General features: G+C 44.1%; 1 protein-coding gene across 6 annotated transcripts in view; it reads right to left on the reverse strand.

Annotated features, from left to right (window-relative positions):
• The window catches only part of EML5 (EMAP like 5), a 110,109-nt gene that overhangs the window by 72,340 nt on the left and 22,497 nt on the right, over positions 1 to 15,272 (reverse strand). For all 6 annotated transcript variants that reach the window (XM_048485173.1, XM_048485172.1, XM_048485170.1 and 3 more), the window contains exons 3-4: positions 10,262 to 10,360; positions 8,532 to 8,600 (exon numbers count right to left, since the gene is read on the reverse strand). In XM_048485173.1, the coding sequence (XP_048341130.1) occupies positions 8,532 to 8,600; positions 10,262 to 10,360 (168 nt within the window). The remainder of the gene's footprint in view (positions 1 to 8,531; positions 8,601 to 10,261; positions 10,361 to 15,272) is intronic.

Below are 15,272 nucleotides of genomic sequence, written 5' to 3' on the forward strand. Positions count from 1 at the left end.
CCTGTATAATACAATGTAAGGAGCAAATGTATTGTCGAAGGTTTTCACGGCCGGATTCAACTGGTTCTGAAGGGTTTTCCGGGCTGTGTGGCTGTGGTCTGGTGGATTTTGTTCCTAACGTTCCTGCATCTGTGGCTGGCATCTTCAGAGGTGAAGATGCCAGCCACAGATGCAGGCGAAACGTTAGGAACAAAATCCACCAGACCACTGCCACACAGCCCGGAAAACCCTCCAGAACCAGTAAGGAGCAAATGTTGAAACTGCAATGTAATAAGACAAGAGGAAACTAGAACAGAAAGGAACTTTAGTTCTTTAAATACTATTTAAATGGACATAATTATGCAATTATCAGGTGAAATCAACATTTCTGTATAAAGACAGATGTTTGCTAATGAAAAATTATGACACTCCTAGAACCGCAACAGCAGTCTTAGCAGATACGGAAAAATATGTCAGTAATAACTATCTGGATAATAACTAACAGAATAATTTTACAGATTCACAATTTGTACTATTAAACATCACCTTCTGCACAATAATGGGAAAATATCCCAGCAAGCTGCACTGAAACAGGCTCCATCAGATAGCCTTGTACAGGGACAAAGACACTGGCTTACAGAGTCTAAAATCCACTTATGTGAGTGGAAGCACTTTCACTAACTAGCACCTGACAGGCAAGAAAAATAAGTACCAACCACCACCTGCAACAGCTCTCTGTGTTGTATCACATTATGTTCCAGTGAGTCCCCCAACCTCCTGGAGCACCTTTTCAGAGTAGAGAAAGGGACTGTGACTGGGGGAAGTAAGGAGAATGAAACAACATGAATGAATGAATGAATGAATGAATGAATGAATGAATGAATGAATGAATGAATGAATGAATGAATGAATGAATGAAACCCAACAAGAAGAACTTCTGCTCATGTAATCACAGTTGGATACTAGGGTCCCTTCCACACAGCACATGTATAATAGGCTGCAGTCAGGATAAAGCAGTGGTGTAACGCCAACGAGACGGGGGGGGGGGGGGTAATGCTAAATTTTTCTTTTGTAATTGACATGTTTGACAGAATTCCAAGTCTTTATAGCGTTTCTTTTGGAAAATGCTGAAGCGTCTATTTATTCAACAAAACAACCTTTCTATATTTTAATAGAGATGAGATGGTAAATAGCTATCAAGCTAATGGAATTCATTAAATTAAAGTAAGCAAGAGATTGAAACAAAATTAGATAGATTGAAACAAATTTGCATTCTACTAAGCCAAAATGTTTTGCCAGTATACATTTTTTTCCCACAAGTACAGTGTGTAACTTGAGAGCACTCAGCTACATTGTTACAAATGTTACACACAATCCATCCTCTCATGCACAAATCCAAATCCTAAAATGAGACAGAAAAACACTGGAAATAATTTGTGAAAGAAAGTCAGTAGGAAAGTAACTTTCAGTTTACAAAAATTTCCATATTTTTCTTCCTACAGCTAGAAACTCAAAGCAGCTAACCAAGTTTTTAAGCATTACAAAACTACAATAAAATCTGGCAGAGGAAAAACACCCCAAGTCCCTATTGTCAGAAAAAATATACTAAGAGATCAAATTATAAATTCCTGCTTTAACTTTTTTGTTTAAAAAAAACCTGCTAACCTGTCCCTAAATACAAAATTAGGTTATGGTAAATCTCTATAGCCCAATTCAGATGGGGAATGCAATGTCGTTCTTGAAACTAGCATGGCCTGTGCTGGCACATTTGCCCACCCCACCAGCATAAGGGGAGCTGTACTAGCTCGGACACAGTTCAGGGTCAGCTTTCAGTGCTTGGAGTTGAGCCCAGGAAGCAGCTGCACCCAAGCGAGCACTGTAGACAGAAGGCCCATTCCTACCAATTCTTCAGGAGGCCAGGGTTCCAAGAGTCGTCACGCAATCAAGGGCAAGCCAAGTAGCAAAGTCTCACAGGTCCGGTCCAAGGGTCAGGATTTCACGAAGATCAGTCAGAAAAGCGTCAGCACCACAGCAAAGAATTCACAGCGGAGTTCCCTGGGGCAGAGCTGACCTTAGTTGACTTTCACCAGGCTTTCACCCTAGGAAGGCTCCTGGCACAGGCCAATGATTTATGCCATAATAACATGTGGCAAAAGTCGTTATTTCCTATGGAGTGTTCTGAGCAGCAGCAGGGTTTACTATGTTGCCCAGAGCTCCACAGGGCAGTGCAGTGCCACCTTTGCTGTGCCATCTCCAGCTGCTACGGAGCACCCCTCCCCATCTGGACTGCACAACTAGTAAGATAATTCCATATCTTGGAGGACTATTAGCTAGCAGATTTTTTTCCTGAACCATTGAATTATTTCACAATCAGATTCTTAGAGTCCACGATAAACTCTAAGGTCAAGCTCGCGACGCAAGCTCTTCAGTCAGCCCATCGCCGGCGAGAATCACCGGCGCGGAGTATGGCGTCGCTCAAGATGCACGCATGCGAAGCGCGCAGTAGAGGTCGGGTTAACGGCAGGTATGCGACTCCACACGGAAGTCGCTTGGTTCGTTCATCACCTACCAGTCGTGCCGGTCGTTGCTCACGCTGCCCTCCGACCTCCAGGGGTCGGAGGACAGCGTATGGGCTCGCACGGCCAGCAGGCTAACGCACGGGACAAGGTGAGTGGACGCGTGGGCCAGGGACATGTTGTTCTCGGGCGGCGCAAGCCTCAAGACCCCCCCAACAACAACCCTTTAAAGGGGGGGGGGAAGCGCAGTCAGGTCGGCGAGCCTGTGCGAACGGCGGCCTGGGGGCGGCGTTTTTACCGCCCCCAGGCCGTCGTTTTTGGCCCATGCAGAAAGGGCCTAAAATAAAACCTACGGAGAAAATCAGCAGCAGCTACAGAAAGTTTATGGCAACTGTCTCTCCTGATATTGCCATTAGTTGCCAGAAAAATGCAGTTTGGATATTCTCACCTTGCACAAAAAAACTATATATTTCAGATTCACTTTAAGCAGAGTTATTCTCTTCTAAGCCAGTTGACTTCAAAGGACTTAGAGGGATTCATTCTGTTTAGGATGGCACTGTTTGCTGTTCTGTCTCAGCTGCCTGGCTTTCTTCCAGCTATCAGAATATATGAGAGTAGGAGTCCAATGGACGGGGTGGGAGGATGGAAGTATTGTGGATACAGGATAAGTGCACACTAGCATGAACGACACCAGCACAAGCAGCAAATACACAAACACATTGGTGCAGGGGTAGCGGAATATCCTGAAAGGGGGATGCTGCATAGTTCCATGGAGCCCACACCAACATGGGTGGGGATGTTACAGGGCTGTTCCCAGATCTGCAGTCAACTTCAGTTGGCTTCCACTAGCCTTTGAGCTAAGGAGCGCCCCCTAAGCCTGATGGTGACTTGCATCATGAAAGCAGCCAGTGAACAATTCAACAGTGAGTTGAGGGGTGGGGGGGGGGGGATTTTAACATTTTTGCTTCTCTGCACTTCCTCAGTTTTCTGTGGAGGTGTGCAGCAGCACAGCAGCAGTATCATCCCCAGTCACCACAAAACTGTTGCCCCCCATGGATTGCACTGCCCATCACTCAAACCAGGGGAAGCATGAAATCCATCAGTGCCACATGTCTGAGCTGCAAGGGTGATCATGTTCGGACAAGACAATCACTTTCTTTCATGCACACGTCTTTCTCTGGGGATAAGATTATCTGTTGTATCGTGTTCTGACCAGTGGGCTGCCTCTCTTACTCATTAGGAGATTTATTTCAGCAATATCTTACTTTAGTGCACATGTGGGTTGTGGGGAGCCAGACAGAATTTGCTAGGGCATCTCTATATCACTGTGACCAATGTCTTCCTTTACTATTAGACAGATTGCACAAGAATTGAACAGGAAAGCATCCTTATTAACTCTAGGTTATTAACTTTAGGCATTAACCATTCATTACCACTTTGTATCTTGACTGCCACCATTAGGAAGAGCCACAGGAGAGGCAATGATCAGATGTAACTAGGCTAAGTGGGAATGCATTTGTTGCTGACTACAGTCCAGAGCTGATCAGTGATCCTTCCTGACCTCAATTACAGGCTTTAGCGCTCAATTTTCAAGAATGTTATCTCTAGACAGAGATATGCTATCTCCAGTTGTTGTTTCTAGAGGCACAGATGCATCCAGTTTCTTTCTATCTTGCTTAACTAACATGTCGTATTTTAATAAATCTGAAATTGTCAGGGAACAGTTCTGAAAAGAGTATACTTTTTTTAGAAATGACATATTTTTCTTTCTAGCTTGGCTGGAGTTGCCAGATGTATCCTTCGTAGCATTTCAAATTAGATCCTCCTATCTGAAAACAGTTTTCTGTCAAATAGGTAAAATGACTGAAGCAAAAAAAATTCCCTGGGTTTCTCTTGGGAGTCCCTACATATGCTCCCTCCTACAAAGATTTATCATCATCTCAAAACCAGATTATTCTATCAGGAATATCAATTTCTTTTGAGCAAAGTGCAAAGCTCTTGCCCCCCATTATACTTTGGGATTACCCCTCAGAAATCTTGCCCTGCTATTTACTTGGAACCACTTGTTAATCATAAGCTCAGACGGGTCATGACTAGAGCAAGATGTAACTCTGTTCCCTCAGCCATACTTCGAGGTTGCTTTCTTAATATCCCAAATATTGAGCGACATTGCCAGTTTTGCCCTCATATAGCTGATTCACTCTTTCATGTCTTGCTCTATTGCCCGAAATACAACATCAGAACTGATTTTGACTGTTTTATTACTGACAGGATTTATTATTCTTTCAGATAAAACAAAAATGTCTAAGTTATTGAACAATCCTAATATTGAAATGTCTGAAGCTGTAGCCATATTTTTAATGCGTGTTTTACAGGATGTGCAATAGTGCTCCTCCAATTGTAAATTTTTGGCACATGATGGTTTTATGCCTGATAAACGTCTTTGATTTGATGATTACTAAATTCTGCCATTTCCCCGTTATGTCAGTTTCCTGGTACTTTTACTTGTTATCTTTTCACAGTAATTGCAATACAAAACATAAAAAGTTTCTCTGTTAGGAAATCTTTGGATACATCGCTGCACTGTTATGCCATCAGTTTTAAAACTTATAAATTTTAAAAGTATAATATTTAAGGAAGTAACCAAAGGTATAGACACTTTGGGTGTAATATGTAACAGCCCCAGCTTTCAGGTCTAGTCTAATCAGTGTTCTCAAACAACTATGCCTGATTCATACATGACATTTCTTTCTACATAACCTTTGTGTAGAAAACAAATGTACACCTGGGTACATCACAATGTGTGAAAGTGAGAAAACTGTCCATGGTTGGGAGTTGCCTGCACTCCAGATTCCAAATTACAGTAAAACAACATTTTAACCGTTTTTTTAGACACAACACATTACACATTCCTTTCCTGTGTGTTGATTATGTCAGTGAAGGAAAGGTATTCTGTGTGAATTAGCCCTATGTGAATCTTAAATTGGGATAAACAGAATGTCAAAAACAATGTTGTGTTCTGTAAGACTATAAACAACAGATCCCAAGGGAACAGAGAAAAGCATTTTATGTGGTTCTACCCCACAATTACTTAACTACCTCCTACAACAGGCTTGTCAAAGTCCAAGCACCGGATCTTTCTGAAGCATTCCAAGACTTATCTGCTTGGGCTAAACTTTCATTCAAAATTATCAGGAAAGAAAGATTTTTGGTGCAGGGAGGTGGCAGCCAGGTACCAATCCATCATGTCTGGCCAACTCTAGCTAAGGTCTCAACCACATGCACACCTTCTGCAAATCCTCACACCACTGGAAAGTGAAGAAGAACTCCAGCCATCATTTAATTGACGACACTGAAAAAGTACCTGCTCTACAGTAACACTGAAAAAAATCTTCCTTTGGACACTAAGAAGCCAACAAGATAACAGCTAGGTTCCAGGGCAAAGTGCAGAAATACAATGATGAAACCCCTGGACTGCACAGATTGGTAGAAAATATAATTCAGAGCCTATTTCCGGGGTCACTGGAAGGTGACTATGGCCTACACCAGTGGTGGCAAACCTATGGCACAGGTGCCAGAGCCCTCTCTGTGGGCACTCAGAGCACTCTCTGTGGGCACGCACACAGGGTTCGTGATGTGGAGGGGAATGGCCCCCCCACACACACACACAGGATTCGTGATGTGGAGGGGAATCACCCCCCCCCACACACACACACACACATCTAGGCTGGCCTGGGCCGCTGGACTTGATGTGCGTGCACCTCAGCAAGCAGGGAGGACTCGGCTGCTGGGCCTGGTGCCTGTGCTCCAGGTGGCTGCTGCCCGGGGGGGGGGGGGGGGCAGAGGCGGCAGAGATGCTAGAGAGGCGTAGAGTGGCACATGCGGGACTTCCTGGAGGGTACAGCAGGCTGGCCCCTGCTCAAGGGAGTTATTCAGGTTAAATTCTTGCTTTGGCACTTTGCAATAAATAAGTAGGTTTTGGGTTGCTATTTGGGCACTCCGTCTCAAAAAGGTTCACCATCACTGGCCTTCACAAAACAGCTGTAACAGGAATACCTTTAGGACTTGGGAGAGAACTTTAGCTTTCTGGGGGCAGGAGCAAAAATTGTATTACTAGTTGACAATATTTTTGTGGATTTTGTAAGCTGCTGTAAAAAGGGCATAAAATTTATTTTATTTATTTTATTTATTTATTATTGTATTTATAAACCGCCCTCCCCCGAGGGGCTCAGGGCAGTGAACAAACAATAAATAGAGCACAGTAAAATCCACAGTATCAAATATAAATAAACATTAAATAATGGCTCTATATTGTTAAAACCAACCCCATTAAAATTAGATGCAGCGTTCCAACATCAAATAAATCAATGGCGTCCAATCACTAATCCCCTTAGAGGAAGGAGGAGGGGAGAGGCAGGTCCACAGATGATGACATAAGAGGAGGGAGCCATCAGCGACACAAGACTCCCCAAAAGCCCGGTGGAACAGCTCCGTCTTGCAGGTGACCCCTGCTTGGAGAATGCGTTGAGATCACTTGGTTAGCACGCGTAGCTGGAGATAAGCGTTCCACCAGGCAGGGGCCAGAGCTGTAAAGGCTCTGGCCCGGGTGGAAGAGCCCGTCAGCGCATCATTGAAGGGCCAGGGATCACCAGTAAGTTGGCCTCTGCCGCAGCATGAAGGCGATTTGGGACATATGGGGCAAGGCGGTCCCGTGGAGTACGGAGGTCCCAGGTAGCGCAAGGCCTTAAAAAGGTCAATACCAGCACCTTGAAAATGATTAGGAATTCAAACGGTAACCAGTGCAGGCGCCGGCACAGGTGAAATATTATGGTCTCTGGCTTACCCCCTGCGAGCAGGCGGGCGCCGCATTCTGAACCAGTTTTTTAGTTTCCGAATCAGGCGCGGGAAGGCCTGCGTGAGGCGAGTACAATAATCTAGCCTGGAGGTGACGCGTTGCGTGGATCACCGTAGCCAGATCCGTGTGGGAGAGGAAGGGGACCAGTCGCCCGGGCACCGGCGGAGATGGAAAAAAAAAAACATAACCCGGGTTACATGGGCCACCTGTAGGTCTTACTCCATTGAAAGAGACGAATCCAGGTGGACCCACGGAATACGAATGGAGGAGACCCGTGCCAATGTAGCCCCCTGCCCACGGCGCAATCACCAACCCCACCCCCCTGACCCCAGCCAGGAGGATCTCTCCCGTCTTCGATGGATTCAGTTTTAACCTGCTCTGCTTCAACCAACAGCAGCAACAGCCTCCAAACAATGCTGGAGAGCTGCAGGGGCGATGACCGTCCCCCTCTCCATCAACAGAATGAGCTGGAGTGTCATTGGCTGATATTGATGACAGATCAGCCCAAAGCTCCGTTACCAACTGAACGAGGAATTGGCATATAGATGTTAAATAATAGCGGGGTTTCGCTCCCACGAGGTACACCACACTGAAGTGGGCACTTTCGGGAGGCCTGGTCCCCGCACCACACTTGCTGAGACCGGTCCCGGAGAAACGAAGCAATCCACTGAAGGACAGTGCCTCGCTTTTAGAAGCGGCAAGCCGGTGCGGTGTTCAGGTGGTAGTGGAAGCACATCGCGCTGCGGAGACGAAAAGGATCTGTAACCCCACCAGCTTGGCGATCCGCTTCGGTCGCCTAGTTGCACTCTGGGCGTGTCTGTGGCCCGGCGACAAGAACGATCTCCGTCCCATGCCCAGCACGGAAGCCGGACTGGAAGGGATCGAAAGCCGATGTGTCCTCCAGGAAGCCCTGAAGCTGCTCCAACACCACTCTCTCAATTACCTTCCCCAGAAGCGAAAGATTAGGGAGATGGAAGTGAGTAGCCAGATCACCTGGATCGCGATGAATCCTTCCAAGAGTGAAGCGGGATACTGCCTCCTTCAACCCACCCAGAAAAACTCCTTTTAAATAATTACCAAATAAATATAGCACTTAGTTACTATAGGCTGAAAATTGTTGCTGAGTGTATAAGGTTTTCGAAGTGATTTTAAAACAGACAAAAAAATCAAATGGCTCTTACCTTAATGTGTTTTACACCACAGCTGACAAGTTTGTTTGGTTGGTACAAGTCCCAAGAAATATCAAATATCTGGGGAGGGGAATGGTAGAAAGTCAAAGTTGGTTCTGAAAATTGCTTTTCTATTAATTTAAACTACACACAAACTGAGAAGGGTTTAAAAATGTGAATGAAGATGACAGGAGAAATCTAAAGGTAAAGTTGTCCTGTAAACATTTTATTTCATTTCAGAGCTTTTGCAGTGATTCGAAAGGCATTGCTACTCACAATACTATAATGTATATAACATAATTTATAATATTTTGCACTGCATATTTTAGTTCAGAAAAGCCTGATTATGACAGATCCCCTATTTTAAACGTATATTTAACTTCACCATAGGTACTGATTTCAGAAACTTGTGAATTTCTAAGGTAAGACCATTCTACTTTCCCCCACAGGAGCACGTTCCTTCACTAGGCATGTCCAGCCCCTGTGGTAATGAAGAAAGAACTGAAGGGAGAGTGTGCCCCACCCTTCCTCATGGGTCCTTGGGAAGGAAAAACTGTTAGCTCAGCATTGTGACTGGGGAGAAGAGAGTACTCATCAGTCAGCTGTTGACGCTAAAAGCTAGAAAGAAGTCTGCATCTGGCCTGCAACTGCACAGTCCCATGTGGGGTTGCAAAGAGGCCATGACAATGAACCTTATGCTCTTATGCTGAGATATGAATAGCCATATATAACAAAAATGAACTCCCGGCCGTGGCCACAACTGGCCACTACTTCCAGGGGGGCTTCCCAGCAGCATGGGGAGGCCGGCAAAGAGGCCTCCCCATTGCCCAGCAGCCACTATATAATATATTACTAGAGTAGACACCATTTGCCCTAGTGAGAACTGCCCTTAAAATTACAAGCCCCAGGCCTCGCCCGCCACTTTGACACCAGAACAGCACGGCTTAAGCACCGATCTCCAGTTCCCAAATCCCTGTTGACCACCCCTTTGCTGATAATATGGTCTGTCATAATGATAAGAGCACTGCTCACGTCTATGCAGTTGCCAGTCCTAATAAGTCTACACGAACTCGAAGTGGATGCAGCAGCCATAGGCCACACCCACAAACTATCCTGCCTTCTGTCTCTTTGGGTTTTTTTCTTTTAAGAGAAAAAGTCATCAGTCATCTGAAAATAAATGTTCGCTGCTGGCATACAGCCGCAAACAGCTGGGAGGGAGTCGAAAAGAGCTGGCCCCCTCCACCAGCTACACCACCAGACTGTCCCTCTGGCAACACAAGGCCTCTGCTGCAGGTCTTGAACCGCATTCTTATGCCCAAGGGCAGAGGCTACAGAAGCCAAACCCCAGCAGGATTGCCCCTCTACTGGAGTAAGTGCCCTAAGGAGGGTGCCGCTGGACTTGATGTGACTTGTCAACTAGTAATACAACTTTTGCTCCTGCCCCCAGAAAGCTAAAGTTCTCTCCCAAGTCCTAAAGGACCGCTGCTCCACCCTGGGACACCCTATCGCTCCAAAGAGGGGATTCTCCTGCCCAGATTGGGCTGCAAGTAAAGAAGCAAATTCTTCAAAGGTAAAATCTTATTTTATCTTTTTAAATGATATTTAAACTATATTTTAATGGGGTCAACAAAGTGCACTTCTAAAATATTGAGCAACAACTTTGAAAACAATTTCATAAAATACATAAAGTTTTAACTAGTAAAAACTCAAACTGTACTATTTTTTAAAAAAATTATACCTACCCTGTCTGTATGACCAGGAGCCATAGATAACATTTTTCCTTTTCTCCAGTCCCACACACAGATGGTATTTTTTGAATCCAAACCTACTGAAACCAAACGCTGAAAATATCCAAAATATTTAAAAAAGAGAATAAAATATATTGGCATTCAAAATGTACTTTTTGGAAAACAAAACAGGCAATAGTTCAACGGCAAGGCATTTTAAAAAGGCAGCCATATATTACCACTGTCCAGAAGTCACAGGCCTATTTCCAAAGATCACGTGTGCATAAAAAGACTTCTACCCCCTCCTAAAAATGCCTTCCACACTTCCTGATGGGGAGCTTCAGAAACCCATTTTTCTCTGTCCTGGTTTGTAGCTCATGGTCTGGCAATGTAGTCTGTGTAATGTTTTTAATCATTGTATTTTATTTTATTGAATCTGTCTGAGTAATATCATATAGTGGTTTTTACGAATTGGTTTTAAGATTTATTGTATAAATGCTTTCTAAACTTATACATGTAAGAAGCACAAGCCTATATACAATAAATAAATCTCTGAAGGAATCCTGGTTATGAAAAAATGAAATCCCTAATATTGTGGCTTTATGTAGATGTAATGCCAGTTCCTTGAAATCTGTGTTTCAATATCATGAGAATGACTTGGGAAAAACAGGATTGCGCTCACCTGCACCTATCTCCCATGTACCCTTTTGCAAGAGTCCAGGTACCCTCTTAACCATGCCACATACAAGGTTAGAAGTATATGTTTATCAGGGTGACTCAAGCTGGGACCACTTGGTATCATGCCCTAGGTCATGTAATGGGGCATATGCCCAGGAAAGTGTACCTGGGAATATTGCCTATGATGATGGGGGACAGGAAGCAGGAAGCTTCACTTATGTGCATGCTGTGCTAGGGACAGCTCAGCCTATCTCCTCATGACCCCTAGGAGCAGCTTGCAAAGGCACAGGTGCAATACTAGAAGGGGGAGCTGACAATTCTATTCATTAGACTTCTTCATGATTTGCTCTTCAATAAACACTGGGGTGTTCTATAACTCTGTCACTGTTTGTGACCAGATGAGATATGGTCAATGTCCCTCCCTGCCAACCTCACCTTCATCTGTGACTTCCGCTCATGGCTGCTCTTTCATCTGCCTGACAGGTGACTCTGACTCAGGATCACTGTTGTTGATCTTTCTCAAGCCATTGGACCTCTGTCTTGTTCAGCTGCAAAATGCAGCAGGGTTCAGTGTCACATTAAAGGCTGACCCCACATACTAGTCCCTACAGCCTTCCCACCCAGACTCTCTGCTGGCTGCTCTGCGCAGTCTGCATAGGGAACAGGATGGTAGGTGGTTTGAGGTGGTATGTGGCTGCTTTAGCATGGGGCTGCTTTAGTCTCTGGGCCCCATACTCCCCTACAGCACAGCTAGCATCTGTTAAGTGAGGCAGCTTGGTGGTATAGGTAGATGCAAGTGAGGAACATACAGGGGTTGTGGAACATCATCCCTGCCAAAATGATGGATCTCTGGGGCAGACCATTACCTGGGCCATCCCATCCGCTCTTTTTTGCAGTGTGCAAGGGCAAATCATCAGCTCCAAATCATCAGCCTGCCTCTCACGCATCCCCATGCAGGGATCAAACCATGCCTGCCCTTACAATGGTCTCTGTCTGGCCCCATGTGGCTGGAGGTGAATTCTAAAGTGCAGTGGAATGCCTAATTCCTCTTGGCATGCCTCCTTTGAACATACCCTCTTGGCCTGGTGGTTAGGATGAGCGCTTGGTGGTTGTGGTTTCATGTCTGGCCTATCTTTTCTTGTCTTTCCATCTTTACTTTTTCAAGATAAGGGAGCATATGGCTCAGAGTGGAGATGGCTGCATGTAGGAAGCTCTGTTGATCGCAGTCAGACCCTTCTTGGGAAAGGGTGGGTGTCTGTTTATCACACAGGTGCCCCTCCTTGTTGGAAGGAGCTCAGGATATGTACCTCTATTGGGATTGCTGTGTTGAATCTTTCCTCCCTGAGTGCTACCTCTTGGGGCAGGGGCGGAGGGAAGTAATACCAAGGGGCAGAAGCAGGTCAGCAGGTGGTGACTGGCTGTGCCTGTGAGTGCCAATGATTTGCCATTGCCTGATAGAGCCAAGTTTGTTATGGACTTCAGTATGCTTCTTATTCTGTCTGGGCCCTGTGGAAGGGCATGTGTTATTTTCCCATGTGGAATGTCCATAAGGAACAGACTAGTGGGACTGGTTTTGCAGTGGTGGCTGGCCACTATCACAGCAGCCTTCAGGATTGTACTGCCCAACAGCAAGAAAAAATAATATCCTAGAAAACATTTTTTTTAAAAAAAAAGCCTGATTATCTTGTACAATTTGTTACAATCTACTCAAGTGCATGCTTCACTGGTTGTTACAAAACTGATTTCATAAAAATAAAATGCCTCTCATATTTCTCTTTTCAGCCTTGCTTTTTCACTCTTCTGTAAACAAGTTAATGATTTTCAGTAGTTCGTGGATACATCTGAATATTTATGAAGTCAGAAAGTGGCTGAATCACATCTGAACTACACTTAATGCCCAAATATATTAATGACAGCTTCAGACACCCTTGTATATTACACAATAGTCTATGATTTTTGTATGCATGACAACACATTTGCTATGTGCATGCAGAAGCATTTTTGAAACACAGGCTTCCAGTGATTTTTGGTAACAAGTTTCTAAACACCATTAAAAAGGCCAGAATTCAAAATTCCTGAACTGCTGTAAGGTCAGTTCATATCCAAAGCTGCTAAAAATTAATACTTGTGACAGCATGTTTACTATTGTTTCTTTCTGGCTATTGGTTGGAGTTTCTTTCTAGCTATAGAATGGATTAACAAAAGTTCTAAAATAAAACTATCAAAGCATTTACCCATTTAATGTTTTATGGACAAGATAAAATAACTGTGAACAAAGGAATTCATCCCAATGTTTGTTTGTTTGTTTACCTATCTTCTAGGCCACTCTTCCCCAAACAGAACTCAGGCTTACAATGAAGAATATATGACATTATAAAACACACAGCATTATAAAATCCACAAAAATGCATCATACATTCCAAAATGCACTTTGGCATTCAATTTCAGAATGAAATTAATCAAAATAATATCATCCCTGCACCAATATATCTATCATTTTGGGGGGAGGGGAAAAAGGGGAGGGAAGGGGGGAATCCAGAAAGAATGGGAACTGTTGCTGTTCTCAACCATTGGCCTGGCTTACAAGCCATCTTACAAGCCCTGCAAAATTGCAATAAATCCCACAGACCCCTGGTCTCACTCAACAGAGCATTCCACCAGATCGGGATCAGGGACAAAAAGGCTCTGGCCCTGGATGAAATCAGACTGTTTTAGGGCCAGAGACCATGAGCAGATTGTTGTTAGCCAAACATAGAGCACTTTGGGAGGCATACAGGGAGAGGTGGTCTTGAAGGTATGACAGTCACAGACCATTTAGGGCTTTGAATGTTAGCACCAGAATCTGGAACCTGATCCAATACTCCATCTGAAGTTAATATAACTAGCGAACCACTGGTTGAATATGAGCTCCCCAAGGAGCCCCTGTAAGGATTCGAGTGGCTGCATTTTGTACCACCTGAAGTTTCTGGAGCAGCCTCAGCAGCAGCCCTGTATAAAATGAGTTCCAGTAGTCTAGCCTGAAGGTGACCATTACATGGATCAATGTAACTAGGTCGAGTTGGGACATTTATGGAGACAGCTGCTTTGCCTGATGAAAATGGTGAAATGGCAGTATCACACCCAAACTCGTGACAGTTCACACAGGTGTTAGTTGCACACTGTCAAGAGTAGGGAACTTGTAGTTCTCCTCTGCCCCTCTCCAGCCTATCTCCTCCAGAACACCTTCTAAATACCTTCCTGAATACAGGAAAAATTACATGGCAATAATCTATTTCTAATGTTTAAATATTTCAAAAGTAGTCCAAATGTTTCACCACTAATAATCTACAGAAGAGTAAACTAATACTACAAGCAACAACTGAAATATTGACCCACAAGTATCCAGGACTAAAGTAAATGTAAGCCATTGCCTGTTTATAGTAAAATATTTTAATCTCTCAGTGGGAGGTTTTGCGGTACCAGAGTGTGGCAGGTTAGGTCGAAAGAGTGACTGCCCCAGTAAGTTATAGGTGGGACTCATGCAAAGGGGATGGACAAGAACAGAGAATGAAATGTGAACACCCAGGGCTACGCACCAGAGTATTTGGAGGTACACGAAAAAAGTGTGTAATGGGTTTGTTAATATGGGTTGCCAAGGGGTACATGAGTAAAAAAAAAGGTTGGAAACCACTGTTCTAAAGAACCAGTTCTGCAAACATCTCATATGCAGTCTCGCTTGTGGGACTACTGAGGTGGTAGAAGCCATCAAATCCAAGTTTTTTGGATACAGATGGCCTTTTGGAACCTCTGATTAGTAAAACTGGCTACCAAGGTCTGAATGACCTTGGACCTTTGAACCAGTATGCTTTGAGAGAAATAGCATCCAAGACTGTCCCTATGAACTCTATCTTTTGAGTAGGTCGTAATCAGACTTTCTTGACATTAATTACCAATCCCAAATTGCTTCTAGTTTGGGAAGCTAAACACAGCTCATTCTCAAAAGCACAAACAGCTAATCATCCAAATACAGATACACAGCACAACCCTCTGATGGTAAAAATGCAACTATAACTGACATGCATTTAGTGAAAATACAAGGGGCTGTAGCTAATCCAAAGGATAACGTATTATACTCATAGCAGTTATCTCCACAGTCAAACTTTTAAAACTTTCTATACAATTTTTGGATAGAAACAAACCAAAAGTTTCCAGGTAATAATTGAGGGATGTCTAAAACAAAGGCCCATTCTACCCGGCCCAAAAACAGCTCCCCAGGTACTGTAAAAAAAAACGTTCTTGGACACTGTTCACACGGCTGTTTTTTCCGTGCAACCAGTGAAGAAACACTGTTTTTGAAACTCGCTCAATG

This window comes from Sphaerodactylus townsendi, linkage group LG02 (genome assembly GCF_021028975.2).
Source record: "Sphaerodactylus townsendi isolate TG3544 linkage group LG02, MPM_Stown_v2.3, whole genome shotgun sequence".
Classification (NCBI taxonomy): domain Eukaryota; kingdom Metazoa; phylum Chordata; class Lepidosauria; order Squamata; family Sphaerodactylidae; genus Sphaerodactylus; species Sphaerodactylus townsendi.